Genomic DNA, 23103 nt, shown 5'->3' on the forward strand with positions numbered 1-23103 from the left:
GCAGGTTCATCTGGTTTGAGCAAGACTCACCAGCTTGAGCTCAAAGTGGCTGGCTTGAACAAGAGGTCACTCAGTCTGCTGTAGCCCCCCCACCCCGTCCTCGGTCAAGGCACATATGAAAAAGCAATCAATGAACAATTAAGGTGCCACAATGAAGAATTGATGCTTCTCATCTCTCTCCCTTCCTGTCTGTCTGTCCCTATCTGTCCCTCTCTCTGTCTCTTTCTATCTCTGTCACAAAAAAAAAGAATAAATCTCTATGTGGTCCTACATCCATAACATAGAAATGCAAAGTATTTGTTTTGTGAAAATGTCAAACTACTGAGTAGAGGTGAGATTTGTCTTTTTCAGCCCCATTGCAATCTCCAAGTCCACAAATGTTGAAAATGCCACCCGACAGGAAGAAATTGAGTTCAAAACAGTTAAGCAGAATATAAAATACCCTTTATTGGCCTTAGCTGGGTAACACTGTTGGTTAAAGCAGTGGTCCCCAACCCCGGGCCGCGGACCAGTACGGGTCCATGGGCCATTTGGTACCAGTCCACAGAGAAAGAATAAATAACTTACATTATTTTTGTTTTATTTATATTTAAGTCTGAACAGTGTTTTATTTTTTTTAAATGACCAGATTCCCTCTGTTACATTCATCTAAGACTCACTCTTGATGCTTGTCTCGGTCACATGATACATTTATCCATCCCACCTTAAAGGCCGGTCCATGAAAATATTTTCTGACATTAAACCGGTCCGTGGCCCAAAAATGGTTGGAGACCACTGAGTTAAAGCATCGTCTTGATACTCCAAGGTTATGGGTTCAATCCCAGGTGAGAGCACACATAAGAACCAATGAATGCATAAGTGGGTGGAAAAACAAATCTTGTTTTCCTCTCTCTCTTTCTTTCCTCTTTCTCCAAAATCTATTTTTAAAAGATACTCTTTATTTATTTTTTTTTTAAATGGATTTGAGGCCATGGCTGGTTGGCTCAGTGATAGAGCATCAACCCGGCATGTAGATGTCCCAGGTTCAATTCCCAGTCAAGGCACACAGGAGAAGCGACCACCCGTTTCTCCACCCTTCCCCCTCTCCTTTCTCTCTATCTTTCTCTTCCCCTTCTGCAGCCATGGCTCAGTTGAAGCAAGTTGGACCCAGGCACTGAGGTTGGATGGCTCCATGGCCTCGCTTCAGGGGCTAGAATAGCTTGGTTGCCAAGCAACAGAACTACAGCCCCAGATGGGCAGAGCATCGATCTACAGGGGGCTTGCCAGCTGCATCCCTGTCAGGGCACATGCAGAAGTCTGTCTCTCTGCCTCCCCACTTTCCACTTAAGAAAAAAAAATGGAATTTAAATGGAATAAATGCCACAATATTATTTAAAAGTTTTCCAAAATTTTAGTTAAAAAATATCTTCTTGGTAGAATTATCAATTTCCCATAACCATAATCCTTAATTACAATATAATTAATCCATAAATATTAGTTTTGATGTGCCAATGCACATTAGGCTGTAATTTTATTGAGTTTTTATAAAACATGAAGAGAAAAAAACAAGCTCATCTTGCAAATGTAATGATCGAATTCAAATTCAGGCAAGAATATTAGAAAAGTAGATGGATAAATAGATAGATAATAGAATATTATTTTAAACATGAAAGACAAAAGAGTGATGGTATTAATCTTAAATAGTGAGAACTATTAAAATACAAACTTGTTTTCTATTTTATATATATTATAATACTTTATATTTTATATATAATAAAACATAAAATTCTTTTTAAACCTTCCCTAAAATTGTCTACAGATATATTGTTCCTCATGTATGCACAAAACTGTGTTTAAGGTCTGTTGGGACTGAAGGTGCATCTTACAGATGACTAGAAAATCAAGGCCAGGTTGACTCCTTATTTAGTTAGGAGCAACTCTTTTCATGGAAGCTTACCAGAGAATAGCAACTTTTTTTCCATTCTTCCACTCACTATCTACATCATTGTTTTGTATTTTATAAAAGAATCATTTTCCAAACCACCGTGCAAAGCCCAATTATGACAAGTAATGATGGCAAAAGTAAAATTCTTATGTAGTAAATGAATGAATCATGTATCATGAGGAGGTAGGGAGAGAGGAAGGATAAGGAGAGGAGGCGAGAAGGGAGAAACAAGAGACGTTTCTGACATAAAAATCTGCTTTAAAAAAATAAGTAAACATGATGTGTATTATGAAGGTTTTATACCTGAGCCCTCAACATCTTTAGGTCAAATTTCAGTTTTGTCACTTACTTAGTCACCTAATTAGCACAATGGCGGTAATAACAGTAACTACCTCACAGAGCTGTTGTGAGGATTAAATTATCCTTGTGAAGTGCTCAGCGACTTGTAAGTGCTCACTAATTGTAGACTCACTAGTGTGTTGTTACTTTTGAGATGATATCTAGCCCTTTGCTGGATGAAAAAAGTTATCATACATTATCTCAGATATTCAACAAAACTTACAAGATTTCCACTGAGCACACACCTGTGCATGCACATGCAAGCACACACACACACACACACACACACATTCTCTCTCTCTCTCTCTCTCTCTAAATACTAAACTAACCACTACTCCTTCTTCTGCTGTGAAATTATGATGGGGAAGACTTACGTTACTTAATCTTTACTGCCTCCTTTCTTATGATTTCAAATAACCTTCATTCATTTTAAGAGGCACTATGATACAATGCATTAGAATCACCTGTAAATCTTTTTTTAAATACCAATACCCAGATAAATTGAACTAGATTTCTGAGAATGGCTCTTGCACATCATATTTTCAAAGGCTGTCCCACACAGCTCTAAAAGGCGGCCAACATTAAGAACTGGTGTAGAGGAAAACAGTGAACCCTTAGAAGAAATGTCTGGCTTCAAACCTCACTTCTACTCAGTAGCTGGCTATAAAAAAAGACTTTTGTGCTCTCTGAGTCAGTTTACACTTCCATAAAATGGGAATGATGATTTGTAGCTATTTCTCACAGGTCCAAGTTTCAAATGAGAGCATTACTCTCAATGATATTCTCTGAAATTTGCTTTTGAAAACCTATTTTGAGCCTCTGGTGAGGGAGCCAGCTGCTTTTATACCTGTAAGTGAAGCATTATCATTTCCTATCCAGGAAACTTGCATCAGCATCTGCAGGGAAGGACAGAGAGGGAAAAAAACATCCACCCACCCGACCAGCAGTTCCATAGAATCAATTCTGAGAAAGAAATCACAGTCAGCTCACACTTTCATCCCTTATACAAATGTAGCATTTCATTAGTAGCCCTTCACTTTCTTCTTAGCGTATGTGAAATGATGTGATTAAGATGATGAGCTGACATATCCTAAAAGAGTTGTAGATCATAGTTTCTTTACATCCTCTTAAATATTTAAGTAGTATGTATCTTGTGTACCTTCACAAAACCCTAAACAAGTTGAATTCAAGGGCTACATCTGATTAGTTTTGATTCAGCCTTTCTCCTGACTGCATTATTTTACCTATGAATTATGGCTGAGAGATTGGTCTGACAATATGAAATATAGAAAACAGGAATTCAACTGACATTAATTACCATGAATTTTTCTGGTCTCTTTTTCACTAACCTAGGTGTACTAACTGAATAATGCATTGAAAACATATATCTCTGTCAATTATCTTAATAAATAGCATTAAGACTCATGAAAGAAAATAAGCACTTTGTTCAGTGATTGTAACAAAGATTTTAAAATTATAATGTATGTGCTTGAGAACTGGCGCTTTACATCATTATCTCTTTTTAATTCTTTGTTACTAAATAAAATATTGTGATTTTATTGCTATTTTAATTGGTTTGAGTATTAAACACATAAATAACAAATATCTATTCTTGTGGCATAAATCTATACTTTACTTTTAAAATTACAGCAACTTGAAAGATTCTGGAACCTTTTATGCTAAGAAATTTAACATCTCTATTTGTTAGTCTCATTGTAGAGAATAACATTTTTTAAAAGCTAAAGAGAAAACTGGTTACTTATTGTAATGATAATTTTGAAACATGTGCAAATATTGAACCAGTATGTTATACAGTTAAAACTAATTATGTCAGTGATACCTCAATTTAAAAAAAGAAAAGAGATCTGATTAAATAGCAGTATATATACTACAGAGAATATTGCAGATCTATTTGTAGTAATGAGATGTTCAATATACATTTTTAAAATATAAAAGTAAGTTACAGAACTGTATGCATACTATAGGTCTACTCAGGTTGCATAAAAATTTTTTCTGGCCCTGGCCAGTTGGCTTAGTGGATGGAGCATTGGCCTAGCATGTGGACGTCCTGGGTTGGATCACTAGTCAGGGAACACATGAGAAGTTACCACCTGTTTCTCTTCCCCTCCCTCTCCTTCTTCTCTCCCTCCTCCCCTCTCACAGCCAGTGGCTTGGTTGGTTCAAGTGCTGGCCCCAGGCACTGAGGATGGCTTGGCTGGTTCGAGTGCTGGCCCCAGGCACTGAGGATGGCTTGGCTGGTTCGAGTGCTGGCCCCAGGCACTGAGGATGGCTCGGTTGGTCCGAGTGATGGCCCCTGGCATTGAAGACAGCTGGGTTAGTCTGAGGTTCAGCCCCAGACAGGGGATGCCAGTTAGATCCTGGCCAGGGTGCATGTGGGAGTCTATCTCCCTCCTTTAACTTAAAAAAATATGGGTTTTTTCCTAATTTTATATATGCATAAAAAATTTCTGGAAGAATATATAAGTTATTGCCTATGGTTATTTTTGAAGTATGGAATGATAAGGCACTTGCTTTTCACTTTAAACTCTCCTGTATTGTTGCAAGCATGTATTACATTTATAATTTGCTTAATAAAAAATTCCAAGCTCTGGCCATTTGGCTCATTGGTAGAGCGTCGGCAAGGCATATAGAAGTCCCAGGTTCAATTCCAGGCCAGGGGACATAAAAGAAGTGCCCATCTGCTTTCCCAACCTTCGCCCTCTCCTTTTTCTCTATCTGTCTCTTCCCCTCCTGCAGCCAAGGCTCCACTGGAGCAAAGTTGGCCAGGGCACTGAGGATGGCTCCATGGCCTCTGCCTCAGGTGCTGAGGATGGCTCTGGTTGCAATGGAGCAACACCCAGATAGACAGAGCATCGCCCCCAGTGGGCATGCCAGGTGGATCCTGCTCAGGCACATGCAGGAGTCTGTCTGTCTGCCTCCCGCTTCTCACTTAAGAAAAATACAAAAAAATTAAAATAAATTTTAAAAAATTTTTAAATGAAAAATAAAATATTTCAAAAGACTCATAGGATTCCACCACGTAACTCACCTCGATCACCTGCACGCAAAAATTGTGTTCATGTTCTATAGGTTTTACACAGATAGATGCTCCACTAGCTCTGCCTGAACTGGATGCTTAAATTCTACTTGATGGATAATAGTAGGAAGAGAGAAAAGACTCCCAGTTGATATGTTTCAGTACTAGTGGAAAGTAGCTATAAAATGGAAGTATACTGCAAAACAAAGCACCCCTTTTTGGAAAGGAAATGACCACAACAATCATCCCTTTACAGTACAGTTATCAACTCCATATACAAATTTCACAATAATCTTGACTTCTAAAAGTTGCAAATTATTTAGCCATTCTCTTGAATAACTTAGTTGAGAGCAGCAGTATGTTAAGTAAACACCTAACATAATTTTTACATGTATGAAACTTGAAATCAGAGACAAAATTTTTTTAAGATTATTAGAGTTAAATAATCAAGTATTCCTGAAATATCTAAGGTGTATTTGTGTGTATGGTTTCACTAATTAGATTGCTTTGTTTTTATTTTTACGCTAAATTGTTTAGTCTCTGGAAATCTAGACATAGTTTCATTTACAAATAAAAATTGTTCTCACAAATAAAAAGTTTCAGTTCCTGAATTCCATATTAATATTTTGCCAACAAAGTGTGATTTTCTGGTCTTGAGCAATAATGTTATCCTTTGTTCCCAGAAACCTTTTGAATATACTAGAAACACCATTTATATTAGAAAAATTAGATATATACTAAGAAATCCAACTAAGAATGTATATAAACTTACCCTGTTAAAGATTCAAAACAGGGAAAATGAATACACCAGTGTTCTACTTTTCAGATCCTAGAATACCATCTGCTAATATTAACAGTGAGACATTTTCAAAGTTAGAATTCTTGTATCACAGCCAAATTTCCACAAAATCTCTCATTTTCCCAAATTCTGACCCAGGGCGTTTTGTCCCACAATCATCACTTCTGCCTACCATTCAAACAGTATCTTGTCAAATCTGGCTGCAAGATTAAGTTTCCCGATTCAGAATTCAATATTGAAACCCTAAGGATATAAGACCCAAGCTGGAACATTCTGTTTTAAAAAAAAAAAATGGGTAAAACTGTTTCAGCCCAGAGACCACAGTTTGCCCTGACCATAATGATGACTCATCGAGACTGACACTAAGTAAAATGAGCTTGATTATCTTGTCTTTATTCGTGCACATTAAGCAGCACTTTACATTTGTCCCAGCTCTCAATCTTTTCTCCAAATGGTTGAAAGAGCCCTGTTTTCCAGTGTGACTGAAGGCTTACAGAGGTATCAGCTCCATCTGAAGCAAGTTTGGCCTGTTCCAGCCCAGTGCTATGTGCCTGGCTCCACTCTTGCCCATGCTGGCCTTCAATTTTGGAGGAATACAACTAAAGATCTAAGAAATATCTACCTATTTTTTCATATAGCTTCAATATCAATCAGGATTTCTGACATCCATGCTTTTGTGCTGTTGTAGTATTTGCCTCTCACTTTCAACAATTGTTTCACTTTTTAAAAAAAATTGTATATGAATTCTGCACTGAAAACAGTTCTCTATAAATGATGCACTTTATTCTTTTCAAGAGTTTACCTGAGTGAGTTTTTCTGATTCATGTTAAAAACACCATGTAGTAGGTATTTAATTTGTGAAAAGTATATTCGTTTCTTTCAGTTTTCAGATGCAAGGGATAAATGTTTTCTTCTTAAAATAGTTTCTAATTATTAATGAAAAAAGTGAGGTCCTAAAATATGCAAACAAGGTCAACATCATATTAATATGAAGAGCACCTATTTTAATAAGGCTGTGATTTCACAGCACCCAAATGCTGATTAAACTCTCAAAAAGGTCCAAAAGCAGTGTTTTGAAATTTGTGTTCTATAACACAAGCACTATAAAGGTATTTTTCTTTTAAAAAATTTTTATTTTATTTTATTTATTATTTCTAGAGAAGAGAGAGAGAGAGAGAGAAGAGGAGAAGAGCAGGAAGCATCAACTCCCATATGTGCCTTGACCAGGAAAACCCAGGGCTTTGAACCGGTGACCTCAGCATTCCAGGTTGACACTTTATCCACTGCGCCACCACAGGTCAGGCAAGGATTCTTTTTCTTTTTGGTTTTGTTTATTAATTTTATTTGTCCTTTCCTAAAGTACTGTTTTACTGCTTATTTGTGTGATCTAAAATTGTTAGTGGAGATGAAGTAAGATCACAAAAGAACTAACAGACTAACTAAAGAGCAAGTGTGTTGGCGTGTTTTCTGCTACCGTTTTCTTTGTTTTGCTTCAGATTTTGTCTCTTTCCAGTGCCCTTTGCTGCCTAGGCAGTCCACAAGGCTTCACTTTACACTTATTACTCATCAAACTCACGCTGGATTGCAGTTGAAAAGAGGAGAAAAGCTGATGAAATAGCAGTGAAGGAAAAGAGCAAAATACCAGAGCAATGCATTTGAGTAACTATTTCCTTCTCACTCAAGTTGTCAACACATTATTTTGCATCTTTGACCTTAGGAGGCAGGAGCTAGAAATTGTATAGATCTTTCTACCCACTGGAATAATCCACCCCTTGAGGGAAATAAACAACTGAAAATAGGTAAAATTTAGAATATTCTGTTGATCCTCTATTTTTTTTTCCTGATTCTTAAGGCTAGAAAAATTCTGTTGAAAGGAATAGGGCTTCGGCTCACCAGGAGTCAGTGTCGAATATCAACAGCTAATCTCTGTCCTTGGAAGAAAGAATCCTTCATATCATGGGGGTTTTAAAACTAGTGATAAAACAAAAAAGTTATTTTCTGAAACCAGTCAACTTGAAAAATAAAGTGTTTCAAAACGTAGAGAACAGCCTTTATAGAAATAATCAGAAACATTTGCAGTTATTTTCAGTTATTTTGTTACTATCTACATACAACAGTTTTATATTTAGAAGAAGGGGTAGCTCTAAAATAACAATACAGTCAATAAAAGCTGACGGAAGGAAAATAACAAAAGCATCAGGCAAACCACAAAAAAAATTATTAAATAAATACTAAATACTTTTTAGCATATTTGGCTTACATTGTAGAATTTGGAAGAACAAGAAAATAATAAAAAGAAAAATGAATCTTACTAAAATGTAATGACAGTCTCATACAACCCCTTTCTCAATTAAGATTTAGAAAAAATATGTAAAAAAGTAAAATTGGTATGAATTTTGATTAGAATTTTAGACAACATGGTTAACCCAGTAATTGACATATAATCCCAGAACAAGGCTTGCTGGGTAATTTATTTTATTGGACACACATCTCACATATTACTACTACTATTAATAATAATAATAAAAATGAAAGAAGAAAATAAGGGAAGGCAGAAGGAAGATAGGGAGAAAGAAAAAGAACACAAATAGAGGTTTAAAATTAAATTTAGCACAGCTATTATCTCTTAAGTAAAAGTTTGGCCACAAAATACAAAGTAATTTAAAAGTTGCATAATTTGGATTTTCTGTTAGTGTTCAAGTTATGGTCAATATTCATATTTTTGCATATTTTTTCTTCAAGCCTGATGCTTTTAATTTGCATCTTATTTCACAACCTTGCTTTCTACTTAATCAAGTGTTAGAAAAAAAATAATAGTTTACAGGATATCACAATGCAATTAAAAAGTAGAGTTCTATAGTATTTGCAGATATTATTTAAATTCTGATTTTGGTAAACAATAAAGATGAAAGAGTAATATGTTTGATAAAATGTAGTTTACTCAGCAAAGAAACAGTCAACAAAAGAATGTCTTCTTTCACTCATCTCCACAACAAGTATTATAGATTTTCCACATAAACAGGTTACATTATAACTTTCTTCCAGAAGCATTTATATTTTAAGTGTTTCAGCAACCTTTCTCCATATTCTAGAGATATGAATCCAAAAACTTTACATTCTTAAACACTGAAATGAATAATATACATAGTTTTAATAACTGAGCTTATAAATTGAAAAGAAAATTTGGTTTCAAAGTCAGATTTCATGTGCTGATTGTTTAGTATAATTATTAGCAATATTGAATAGCATAATTACTATAGTGATTAATTTTACTTTAATGGACAAAATTGGCTTTACAATTTAAATACCTGCTCAGGTAAAATACATTTAAGTTAAATTTTAAAATATTTTAAAGGTAATAAAATTTGAGTTCATCTGATAGAATATATATATATAATATATATATATATATTATATATATATATACCATTAACTTTTCTCTAAGTATAAGTGGAGTATTAAATGAAGTATGTAAGGTCAATTAGAAATATATAGTATAAATTCAATTTTGGTGAGTTCCACACAAAAAGAATACTAGCAGTATTTTGTATTCAGAAAGAATAATCTTCAATTAATTATCTATTTTTCTAGTATATTATTCACCTGTAAGACCATGAAAAAAAGTATTCACAATTAAATCCAAATAATTTTACATCCTCAAAATATAAATTTGTTAAAATATGTCAGTTTCAAAAAGGGAAGTCACACCTACAAAAAGTATCCTTTTAGAGTATGAGTTATGGTTGGTATGTGTAAATCAGGATTAGTTAGCCCCAAATTTAATTTTCAAATAGAAGGTATGAAAATCAGTGTAAATGGACTAAGGACAACATGCAAGTGTGTTATTGTTGCCGGGTCCCCTCCTGGAGGCCACTTCCTTTTCATTTCAGCTTCAGTTTGATCTAGGTAAGCACATTGTTTTTAAAGTCACCTTAAATACATTTTGGAACAAGAGAGGAGAGAATAAAATGATACATAAAATTGTTTTTGATACTAGAACAATGGAATATTTTGTGTCTTCATCTGAGAAAACATCACTGGGATACTGTTAAGCCAAATGCACCCTTCTCTTCACTCCCTTTCTGAGCTGTTATTAGCATATTGAGTCTCATGTGGGACAACCATATTCACTTCCTAATGTGCCACTTTCAACTGCTTTAAACTCTGTATAAATTGACTTTGAGCAAAAGACCCACTTTACTGGTAAGGGAAGCTACAAAAGCTTTTGATTGCACTTGCAATGCTCTAAAACCTGGTTTCTTCACTCCTGTCCTAGTACATTATCCGTGTCCACTGCAAGGGCATGCAGGACTTTTAACCTGCTGTGTCTCCCATGCCCAAAATACTCGTGGATATGTTTGATGAATATTTTTATCTAATTTGCCTCATCTGTTGTTGTCTTGTAACAACTAATTTGATAACTTCTGTACTATTTGCAGAAGTCAGTACATAGACACATGAGACCAACCCAGACCCTCAGGCCTGTGCATCAAGATGGCAGACTGGCCAGGCTCCTCTGGGGACAGAAGTGCCAGAAGGAGGATTGGACACGGTGACCCATCTGCATGAGATAGAGAAAAAAAAAAGGAGATCTGTAAGACTGATGAACTACTCTGTCACTCACAAGCTCAGGTGGGCAAAGGAAGATATAGCAAACATTTGAAGACCATGAGAGGTGAAAACATGAGTCTTCATTTTTAAATAATATTCAAACCCATAATAATATTCAGAACCTGCTTAACCATTTAAAGTATTTTAAAAAATCATCTCCAGGTAGCAATCCATCCTACAGTTCTAGGGATAAGAAAGCTGGCATAGATAACTATCAAAAATCTGTTTTTATTGTATGAATGAGCCAAGTTTCTTGATCTTGATATCCTAGGCTGGAAGTATGGTAAGTACTAGATTACTTATTTGTTTGTTTGGGGGAAAGAAAGTCCTGGAGGAAAACATATATGAGCAATATCTGCTCCACGAACCAGCAACCTCCCCTGAGCTGTATCATGACCAGCAACACAGAGGTCTGCTCTTCCCTGCCAGTGGAAACAACTGGGTATTTGATCCTAAAGGTAAATGAAAAAAACCTAAAGATCTTATTTCAAGGAAATCTTTCAGTATTCTGAAATGGAAAATGTCATTGAAAGCTGTTTATTTGCTCCTCCAACCTCAAGCCATTTAGGAACAGAACTCAGAACAGAGAAACAGAACAAAAATATTTATTATTGCAATATGTATTTGAGAAGGAATACACACAAACATTTGCATTATCGAATGAGACTGTCACACTTGCTGAGTAGGTATACATGATATTTGAAATCAAGACCTGAAAAATAAATCATCTCTTTCTGATTATGAGTGACTGCAAAACAATAAAAAGTATTTTCACTTTTTTTTATTTACTATTCAAAGTAGTCATTTGAACCAATATTTTTATCTGTGCTATAACAATTAAAAGGAAATCATTTCAAATCTGTATGCCACCTTTCTTTTTATGTCTATAGATATGGGTTTAATTTAAGTTTTCTGACTCTTAAGATATACACATAGGACAATGCACTATTTTTCTTTCCTTTTGAATACTTAGTGTTTCAGTTCTTAAAAGTAATAACCATTTTGGTTTGTACATTTTAGTAGAGAAAATTTTACAACCTTCAGACTAATTGCTTTTATAATTTACTATTTTGACTTAAGTACCTGAGTTTTTAAATAATTTACAAAATATAAAATCTTCAGAAAACTTCAATACAACTATTTACAAAGCATTCATAACAAGTCATTAACACAACTAGGTCCTGAACCTACTATGCCCTTAAAAATTAAAGTATATACAAAACACAAAATTATGTAATAATAGCCCATTTTAAATCCTGACAAATTAGAAGTTAAGTCTGATATCTATAAAGTGTATAATCATTTATTTTTAAAAGTATATATGTGAATCTTTTAAATGTGTATGCCTGTGCAATTATTTCCAATGAATATTACTAAATAACGAATTACAAGTATATCTCTTGTTTTTTCACCAACCTTTCTGTTCCCAAGCAAGAAAAATATATACAAAATAAAATCCTATATCTTTTTTGGGACTGAAACACTAATTTTGCACAGTATTAAGATCATACTGTAACACATAGAAGAGAGAACAAGGCTGCAATCTAAGTTAAGTTTTATTAAACAAGACAGTTATCAGGAGCTTGTTTTGTCTATACACAAACTGGTCTTGTTAACAGGTATCTATTTAATCCTGTATGCCAAGTTTAATTATTTTATCTATATTTCATATACCAACTTGGTCATCGTTGAACATTTACACTGAATTAACAATATATAAAATTAGAAGTTGCATATTTTTTCCTGACAAATATATGTCTAAAGACTTCATTTACTTCATATATGTCTGTATAACAAAATCATCTTGAAAGTTGAAATAATATTGTTCTGTTAAAACATATATTTACTGCTTTTAGAAGAGTGGAAAGCTGTGGAAACATGGTATTATAGATCTATATTTTCCATCTAAAAGTACATTATAAAACATACTGGTATTAATAAACCATATGCTTTCAGAACCCTAAAGTTCTTTGCTATAATTTTGTTGAAAACAGAATAAGATGGTATATTTTGCCCCATACTATTAACATACAGCAAACTAATTTTATGCCATCACTTTGCTAGTATATCTGGATTGAAAAGTGTGCAAAAAAAAAAAACCACACAACTTTTAGGAGTTTATCCATATTCATAACCATTTTCTGATTGATAAGTTAATAGTTTGCAAGTAAGAACAGAAAACGTAGAAAATTTTTGTCAAAAATACATTACCAAAAAAAGGGAAACAAACCACATAGATTTCCTTTTTCCTCACCCCGCCCCCATCATAGTCAGAAAAATCACCCTTCCTTTGCAGCGGGCACTAGCATTTCTTTCACCACTTCAGTTATCTGAAGGCAAATGAAAATACAATGATTCTTTCCTCTCCCTATTTAGCTTACAATGCAAACATTTCAACACAAACGGAAAGTACCAATTTAACAGAAAACACCGAACAGAAAGAGCAAGACTCACTGACCCATTTGGAAGACAAAGACGACAGAAGAGGAAAGCTCTGAAAATCAGCTTGTGAGGCCTCCGAGAGGGATTCCTCTGGTATTTCATCACAGCAGCCCCAGACCATTTCACCTCCCTGGATACAGGGAGGAGGAACTAAATAAAGCTGTTTATTAAAGCTGTTGCATTGGATCGCATTAGGACACGCAAGCAGACCACCTGGACCTTCCTGATTGTGTCAGTGTTTAATTTGCAGACTGCCCCTCTGCAGCAGCTAAGACTACCACTACATTTCCAGGCTCAATCACACAGCTGGGTTAGAAGTAAAGGCACGTGTCTTTATATATTTATATTTTCCAGGGAGAGTGAGAGAGAAGAGAGAATACAAAAATATAAAAATAAAAATATTGAACAGAAAGAATTTAACTACTACCTAGGAAAAATAACACTTGTTCTCTCACACTTTTTTTCAGAGATCACAATCTCAACAGAACATATAGTCTTAAAAATGGATTTTTTAAAACATTCAGACCAAATTATAAATTAGATTTTTTTCTTCAATTATTTTTTGTTTTAGTTTTTTGTTTTTAAATATCATAATGAAGTTTCAAGCTGAGCTCTCCTAGCTAGATTTAATGGGTGCCTTTTGCCTTTCACACTTTCAGCACTACGCTGGCAGGTAGCTGGAGACACAGATAGAAAGATGGTACTGTAAATATGAATTATGTGAATGATATGGTGAGACCCTTGCGGAAAAAAGGGGAGTTGAGAAATGGCTGAATCCATACCTGACCAATTACAGCTTGCATGGTCCCTGTGTTCTGCTGGGCTGAGAGATCGCAATCCATCATATGTTGTCTTTGAAAAGGAGATGGGGGTTTCTGGCATGCATCTGTCAATCAACTTCTGCACTCACAACCATCACCAAAAGCAAGGGGAAAAAAGTCAAGCTGCTCCACCAAATAGGATGAAACTGTCATGTGACCTCCGCAGGCATGCATACATACATTCACTGCCTCCATAGAGCGTAAGGATTTTCTATAGATATGAAATGACATTGACAAATATCCAATACCAAGTAAATAAAGTGAGACAAACAGCCATTCACCAAAGACAAAACATTGGCTGTAATCTTCCACTAAAGATTTAACAAACCTAAGAGGATTTTTTTTTAATGCTCTAGGAACTTATATTTAAAACAAAAACACAATTAACTGTTTCATGCACTAATTGAGATTTTGATTTCCATGTACTTCATAATTTTTTTCAATTATAGTTATATACGCTACTTCTCTTAAACTGACCCTAATGATTTTATTTTCACACTCGCTAAATGATCTTTTGACAGTATGCAGAAATCTCTACAGTTTTTAACATCATCATCATAGAAAAGTTTGAAATGTTAACCTTCCCATAAATGTTAACAGCACATAACAAAGATATCCTCAGGTTTGTTACTTAAAAATGAATATATACAATCATTTGTGTAAACTGTGATAACCACTCAAATATAAAATATTTTAAGTGCATACTCAGTAGTCACTAAAACTTTTCATATTCTAAAATGTTAGGTAAAGATTTATTTGCATCTCATCTAAACTGGTGTAATGTGATGACAAATATTTCAACTTTTTTCCATTTAAGCTATTTGGTTTCACATACTCTGGGGCAGATTGTTGATGTGTTACCGGTAAGCTATCATTAAGTGTAACATGAATATAACCTAGTAGCTATTTAACCCTTTCAGGATTCAGATCAGAACCTGATTTTCAATACAATCTGACAGATATTACAAAATTGCTCTTTTAAAATCCAAAACCATAAATAGTATCTACTAATTTGGGTGCTTTGTGGAGTTATTAAAGTTTGCATTTGTCAGCTTTTTAAATTTGTTAATTAGTTAGCCTACTCCCACTTTTCAAAAACATTTACAGGAAAATAATTGTGTTATTAAAATAGGGATGCTTTTTCAAGGTTCAAAACTAATGTTAAGATTGAGAGGTAGAGAAGTTATGAGAAATGTTGAATACAGACTATATATAGCACTATTTTGTATTGCATGACATTGTATTATAGCATACCTTTAAAATTAAATAAAAGAAACTTAAAGTAAGGGGAAATTTTTTCAACATTTTAAAAGAAAGATTTAGGAGATTGAAGTCTCATATACTTCTCATTAAGAGTTGCTCTACAATAAAAATAGACACACACACACACCCAAAAGTGACAGCGTGTACCAACTGGGTAGCCCACCTGCAAACTGGCGACTGCAAAGTCCTAAACGTGATTGAAATGACTGAAATGCACAGTTCGCGCAGAAACCCTGACCATATCCCTGAAGACACGGCCTGCCCGCTGTTTCAGCAGTCACCCCAAATCTGACGCAGCTTGCTTGTCAGTTGTCACCGCTGGCGGGGGAGGGGAGGGAGCCGTAGTGGACAGCAGCCGCGTCTGTGCCAAACTTGCCCGGAGCCTGTGGGCTTGCTGAGGGCACGCGGGGCGCGATCTCTCCTGGTGTCACATTGGGACCCTTCCCACGAAACACTAGACACGGAATAGGGGGGGGGGACAGGCAAAGTCGTAGAGGAGGGGAGAGCTGAGTGGACTCCACTGGCTGCGGATTCTCCAACCCCAGCGGCGCTGCCTTGCCAGGCGCCAGAGAGTCCCGCTTGCACTTGCTGTGCCTTCACAGAGACGCAGGAGCTAGCCCGGGGCTTCACCGCCTCCCCACACTGCTTACCTCACTCCAGGCTCAACCTAGCTCTGGGACCTAAGCTCCTTGGTCGCTTCCCCGCTTCCCCGCTTCCCCCGGGATGTGTTCAGGTGTGGGGTCCAGGGTCAGGATGAAGCCGAAGACCCCTTTGAGCTCCATCCCCTAAATTATGGTGGTCTAGGTAGGCATTGGGACCACTTAGTTACACTCGGGGTATTTACTTGACCACCTGGCCTATATTACAATCATAACCAGCCAACAAGATGGAGCCCTGACCCACTGGGTCAGACGCTGACATGACTTAAGCTCATGAAATCCTCAACCCAATTTAGTAAGGCATATACACTTATGCCCATTGAATGGATGAAACTATAAATAAAAAAACAAACAAACTGCCAAGATAAACAGGGCTTGATGTTATTCTGAATTCAGAGATGGAGCTCTGTATGAACCTGAAAGGCAGGGAACGTTCTAAGTGATGGCTTCCATACAAAAAGTATGAGGCTCATTTAGTGAACATTTAGGCAGCCTGTGCCATGTGCCAGGTACTGTGTTATATGCTAGGCACACAGCAAAACAGACATAGCTCCTCAGAGATCTTACCTTTTAGTGGTTTAGACAAATGATCACAGAAACGTAAATTTTTAAATTATGCTGAGAAACTTATGGAACCAAGGAAAAGAGTAATATAAGAACACCCTGACCTAGCCTTGGGTGTGTATATGAGCTGAAGGAAAGTCAGCAAGCCTTCCCTAAGCAATGGACGTGAAACAAACAAAAATTTGAAGTATGTTAGAACACAGAAAAGCTGGCAATTAGGTGATGGGAATAAACTGTCTCTGAGGAAGAAACGCGGATAAGGTGGGAGGAGCATCAATTATTGGAGCTCTAAGGAGGCCTAGTGCTAGTGTGGATCACAGGCAGGAAGCTCAAGGCTGGAGGCAGACCAGAGCACATAGGGCCCTGGGGTTGATCAAAGATCCGTTCCCTTAGCCAGGAGCAGTGCATGGCCACTGTGAGTGCTTTCAGCAATGTAGTCTCGCGTTTAATTTTGAAACATGTCTCTGGCTATAGTGGAAAGTTTGTGTGGGGTGAGGGGGTAATAAAAGTGGATTTGGTGAGACCAATTAGTTATAGAGTTGATAGTGCTGATGATGCAGGAAGATGGATGATTTCAAGATAAAGGGTATAATTCACAACATTTGGCAGTTTATTAATCATAGAACTTAAAGAAGAATATTTCTGGTTTGCAGAAATGCACAGCCAGAGATTCCATTACTGAGCTAGGCAATCAGGAGGAAGATCATGTTCAGGAAGGGTGGTGGATATCATAATATGGGTTTGAGATTTCTTTTCACTACAATCCTCAGGCTATAAATGATTATCCCTCTTTTTAAGAAGAAAATCTAGATTCTGAGGGATGAAGCAACCTGCCCGTGACCAGGCAATAGCAGGAAAGGTTCACCTGAAGGAAAATCAAGGTTCTTGTCTCCTCCATTAGACTGCTCTGGAACTGTGGTTCTGTCATTGTTCAATTAATTAAAGTCTTCTAACCAGGAAACCAAATTAAAATTGATGACCAAAACCATTTTTAGGAGCCCCCATAATGAAAAGTCTCTAGAGAGCATGAATTATGGCATCTCAGTTTGGCAAGGCTGGGATCCTACAACCCTGCCCAGATCAAATGGAAGGACTGCTCTCCCAGTCTGACATGACAATAGAAGAAATGAAGTGGAGATAAAAATACAAAGATAGTATTAAATTGTTCAATTAACAACTTACATATAGCCACCTCCTGGTAAGCACCCTGGATAATACAGACTTAAATAAGACCTACTTCCTGACATTCAAAGAATAATAATATAGTGGGAAATACAGACTTATATAAATGACTAAAATACAGCACATATTGTGTTTTAAAAAATAAACTAAATGCATAAAAATTTATCTGTGGTTGGTCCTGGGCAGTTGGCTCAGTGGTAGAGCATCAGCCCAGCATGTCCCGGGGTTGATTCCCAGTCAGGGCCACAGGAGAAGTGACCTTCTGCTTCTCCACTTCTCCCCTCCTCCTTTGCTCTCGCTCACTCCCCCCACCACAGTCGTGGCTCCATTGGTTCCAGCTCATTGGCCCCAGTCTCTGAGGATGGCTCCATGGAGCCTTCATCTCAGGTGCTAAAAATAGCTCAGTTGCCAGCATGGCCACTGTTGGGCAAATAAGTTTGTAAAATGTGATTTTTATGCTCACTTTGTTAAAAATGGTGCTTTCCACGTGAACACTCTGCTCAGATATGTGATCTGTGAAACTGCCCCTTGGGAAGGGGCTTTGTTACGCTAATACATGCTGGAGGAGGGGTTTTTGCACCAAAATGTTTTAAGAGAAGAAGGAGGAGAAAGAAGGAAGCCATGTTTTTTACAGAGAAGACAGCCAAAATGGCAGGGTGCTGAAGGAGAAGCCAGATTGTGCAGAGAGAAGGATATGGGGAACAGAGGGGACTGAGACTGGTCTGGGGTCTTTGATTCTAGGAAAAACCGAAAAGATTTTTCTGGTTGTGGAACCGGAGAATGTGTGAGTGGGTTTTGGTGCCTCGTATGTGTGTATTTACTTGCCAGCCAGTTGCAAGGCTAGAATAAAGGAATGGCCAACCAGTTTTTGGCTCTGCAGTTTCATTACCGTCTGTCCGAGTCTGATGGGAACCTGCACCTCTACTGGCCACACAGCCACAGATGAGCAAGGCATCAGCCCCAGATGGGGGCTGCCAGGTGGATCCTGGTCAGGGCGCATGCAGGAGTCTATCTCCCCTTCTCTCACTTGGAAAAGGGGTGGGAGGATTTTATCTGTGGCAACTGTTTGATTCTACCTGGTTGAAGATGTTTACATTTTTAGGCACAGTGCAGTACAGGTTGAGTTAGGGTCTACTTCATCCCTTACCTCTGACTAGCTGTGGCCTTAGGAAAGTGGCAATTTCTTTGTGTCCTGACTTTCTGAGAACTCCTCAATAGCACTGTAAGGATTTGGGGAGTCAATGTTTTGTGAGAGCTTACTGAGTTATATTCTGTAAGTACCCAGAAAATGTTAGCTACTTTTCCAGATGGTGGATTATGAAGAGGTAGAAAAGATGAGTTCTGCTTAGAATTAAGGAAGGCTCCATGAAGATGGTAGGAGGGTTTTGAGATAAACAGAGATCACCTTGTATTCAGGTCAAAGGAACAAATATGAATGAGCAAAGCCATCTATTTCCCCGTTAGTGTGGTGGCAGACACTTTTAAGGTTAGAGCAATGGAAAACAAATGGAAAAGGGCAGGAGGTATTTCAACTATTTTTTACTCCCATTTTCACAATAGAATTTAGGAAAGAAAATTGCTTAAATGAAATAGTCATCATTACCATCACCTCTTAAGCTCTCTCCTCTCTCTACCAAATTTCCATAAAATCATGTTTTTTCCAACCTTCTAAGTCCTCCTCCTTACATCGCAGATGAGCGAGACCTGACCTTCCCAGTGCTGACCATCTGGTATACAATACAACAACAGATCATCACAAATTAGACCTAGTCTCTAACTTCTTAGGATAGGGATGTTTTTAATTTCTTGTCCATTAAACCACAAAGGATCCTGAGAGATAAATGTTGCACAGAGAACCAAGATAAAGTGGAGGTGCCGGTCATCTTTAGTATTCAGCAAATCCTTTGCAATGTTTAATGTGAGAAGAGATAATACAGTAGCCTCCCCTTATCAGAGGGGGCTATGCTCCTAGTGGATGCCTGAAACTGTGGATAGTACTGAATTTCATATATCTGTGTTTTTTCCTATGCATTCATACCTATGGTATTTTAATTTATAAATTAGATACACTAAGAGATTAACAATAATAACTAATAATACAATAGAATAATTATAACAATATACTGTAATAAAAACCATGCGAATATGGTCTCTCCACCACCACCACCCCAACCAAATAACTTCTCTGATACCTGAGACCGCTACTGTGTGACAAAGTGATTAATGTATACAGAGTGGAGACACTGAACAAAAGGATGACTCCTGTCCCATTGAGGACAGAGTGGGATAGTGAGAGATTTCATCATACGACTCAGAAGAGTGTGCAATTTAAAATTTAGGAATTTTTTTTTTAATTTTCCATTTCATATTTTTGGATCAGAGTTGACTGGATAACTGAAAAACTGAAACTAGGGAAAGTTAAACTGGGGCAGGGGTGGGGGGCTACTGCACAGTGCATGCCTCTAGAGCACCAGACCCCAAAGCACCTGATCAACAGAAGTCCTCCAGAGGAGCCCCTCCCACTTCATCTCCCTGCAGGCCCCCTCAGGCTGCTACAGCTGTCCTTTCCTTCAGTTCTTTACTCCTGCCCTTCCTCTCTTCAAACGTTTGTTCTTTCTCTTCCTTTGTTATGGTTTTATTTTTATTTTTTTATTTCTTTACTTTTTCTTTCCTTTCAATCCTCTGCATCTAAAAGTTTTCTAAAAAATTAATCTCACTACTCCTTCAACTGGTCTGTTTATTTTCAACTCAAGGTCTCTCACTGCCTCCTCCCCGTTTTTTTTTTTTTTACATGTCCACATGACTTCTCCTCAAAATTCTCTGCAGTGGTACAATACATGCTCTGTCTCCTTAAAGCAAGAGTACACTAGAGGGACATCTTGCCTTTGTTTCATGGTTATAGCTCCATATGCCTGAAAAAGCTAAATATCACTCTCCTGTTATTCCTCATATCAATAGGTTCACAGCACTTGGACTTAAAAACCTAATTCCACTCTTTGAAACACAATTACTTTTAAGGAGATATCTGTATGGAACCAGTTTCATTAAGAGAAGTTTCCAACTCTCAGCTCTAACTTTGGAAAATCCATTTCTGTCTTGGTTTTCTCTGTCATCATCATTTGATAACAATAGAAAATATAAAAGTGGTTCTTTTTTTTTTTTTTTTAATTAATTTTTATTAATGGCAATGGGATGACATTAATAAATCAGAGTACATATATTCAAAGAAAACATGTCTAGGTTATTTTCTCATCAAATTATGTTGCAAACCCCTCGCCCAAAGTCAGATTGTCCTCCGTCACCCTCTATCTAGTTCTCTGTGCCCCTCCCCCTCCCCCTAACTCTCTCCCTCCCTCCCTCCCATGTCCTCCCTCCCCCCCCCACCCTTGGTAACCACCACACTCTTGTCCATGTCTCTTAGTCTCATTTTTATGTTCCACCAATGTATGGAATCATGTAGTTCTTGTTTTTTTCTGATTTGCTTATTTCACTCCTTATAATGTTATCAAGATCCCACCATTTTGCTGTAAATGATCTGAAGTCATCATTTCTTATGGCTGAGTAGTATTCCATAGTGTATATGTGCCACATCTTCTTTATCCAGTCTTCTATTGAAGGGCTTTTTGGTTGTTTCCATGTCTTGGCCACTGTGAACAGTGCTGCAATGAACATGGAGCTACATGTGTCTTCACGTATCAATGTTTCTGAGGTTTTGGGGTATATACCCAGTAGAGGGATTGCTGGGTCATAAGGTAGTTCTATTTGCAGTTTTTTGAGGAACCACCATACTTTCCTCCATAATGGTTGTACTACTTTACAGTCCCACCAACAGTGAATGAGGGTTCCTTTTTCTCCACAGCCTCTCCAACATTTGCTATTACCCATCTTGTTGATAATAGCTAACATAACAGTGGTGAGGTGGTATCTCATTGTAGTTTTGATTTGCATTTCTCTAATAACTAATGAAGCTGAGCATCTTTTCATATATCTGTTGGCCATTTGTATCTCTTCCTGGGAGAAGTGTCTGTTCATGTCCTCTTCCCATTTTTTTATTGGATTGTTTGTTTGTTTGTTGTTGAGTTTTATGAGTTCTTTGTAAATTTTGGACATTAGGCCCTTATCTGAGCTGTCGTTTGAAAATATCAGTTCCCATATAGTTGGCTGTCTGTTTATTTAGATATCAGTTTCTCTTGCTGAGCAAAAACTTTTAATTCTGATGTAGTCCCATTCATTTATCTTTGCCTTCACTTCTCTTGCCATTGGAGTCAAGTTCATAAAATGTTCTTTAAAACCCAGGTCCATGATTTTAGTACCTATGTCTTCTTCTATGTACTTTATTGTTTCAGGTCTTATATTTAGGTCTTTGATCCATTTTGAATTAATTTTAGTACACGGGGACAGGCTGTAGTCGAGTTTCATTCTTTTGCATGTGGCTTTCCAGTTTTCCCAACACCATTTGTTGAAGAGGCTTTCTTTTCTCCATTGTGTGTTGTTGGCCCCTTTATCAAAGATTATTTGACCATATATATGTGGTTTTATTTCTGGGCTTTCTATTCTGTTGCATTGGTCTGAGTGTCTATTTTTTTGCCAATACCATGCTGTTTTGATTATCGTGGCCCTATAATATAGTTTAAAGTCAGGTATTGTAATGCCCCCAGCTTCATTCTTTTTCCTTAGGATTGTTTTGGCTATTCGGGGTTTTTTATAGTTCCATATAAATCTGATGATTTTTTGTTCCATTTCTTTAAAAAATTTCATAGAAATTTTGATGGGAATTGCATTAAATTTGTATATTGCTTTGGGTAATATGGCCATTTTGATTATATTTATTCTTCCTATCCAAGAACAAGGAATATTTTTCCATCTCATTGTATCTTTTTCGATTTCCCTTAACAATGCTTTGTAATTTTCATTATATAGGTCCTTTACATTCTTTGTTATGTTTATTCCTAGATATTTTATTTTTTTTGTTGCAATCGTGAAGGGGATTATTTTTTTTAGTTCGTTTTCTAATATTTCATTGTTGGCATATAGAAAGGCTATGGACTTTTGTATGTTAATTTTGTATCCTGCGACCTTACTGTATTGGTTTATTGTTTCTAATAATCTTTTTGTGGAGTCCTTCGGGTTTTCGATGTATAGGATCATATCATCAGCAAAAAGTGATAGCTTTACTTCTTCTTTTCCGATATGGATGCCTTTTATTTCTTTGTCTTGTCTGATTGCTCTGGCCAGAACTTCTAGCACCACATTGAATAAGAGTGGAGAGAGTGGACAACCCTGTCTTGTTTCTGATTTAAGGTAGAAAGTCCTCAGTTTTATGCCGTTTAATAGGATGTTGGCTGATGGTTTATCATATATGGCCTTTATCATGTTGAGATATTTTCCTTCTATACCCATTTTGTTGAGAGTCTTAAATATAAAATTGTGTTGTATTTTATCAAAAGCCTTTTCTGCATCTA

The 23103-nt window shown here is 36.7% G+C and overlaps 1 protein-coding gene across 1 annotated transcript in view; it reads right to left on the reverse strand.

Moving 5' to 3' along the window:
- The window catches only part of POU6F2 (POU class 6 homeobox 2), a 602035-nt gene extending 587997 nt beyond the window's left edge, over positions 1-14038 (reverse strand). Inside the window, 2 exon segments of the mRNA XM_066276613.1 lie at positions 13935-14017; positions 14020-14038. Coding sequence (XP_066132710.1) covers positions 13935-14017; positions 14020-14038 — 102 coding nt within the window.
- Between the last annotated feature and the right edge of the window lie 9065 nt (positions 14039-23103).

The sequence above is a fragment of the Saccopteryx bilineata genome, chromosome 4 (assembly GCF_036850765.1).
Source record: "Saccopteryx bilineata isolate mSacBil1 chromosome 4, mSacBil1_pri_phased_curated, whole genome shotgun sequence".
NCBI lineage: Eukaryota > Metazoa > Chordata > Mammalia > Chiroptera > Emballonuridae > Saccopteryx > Saccopteryx bilineata.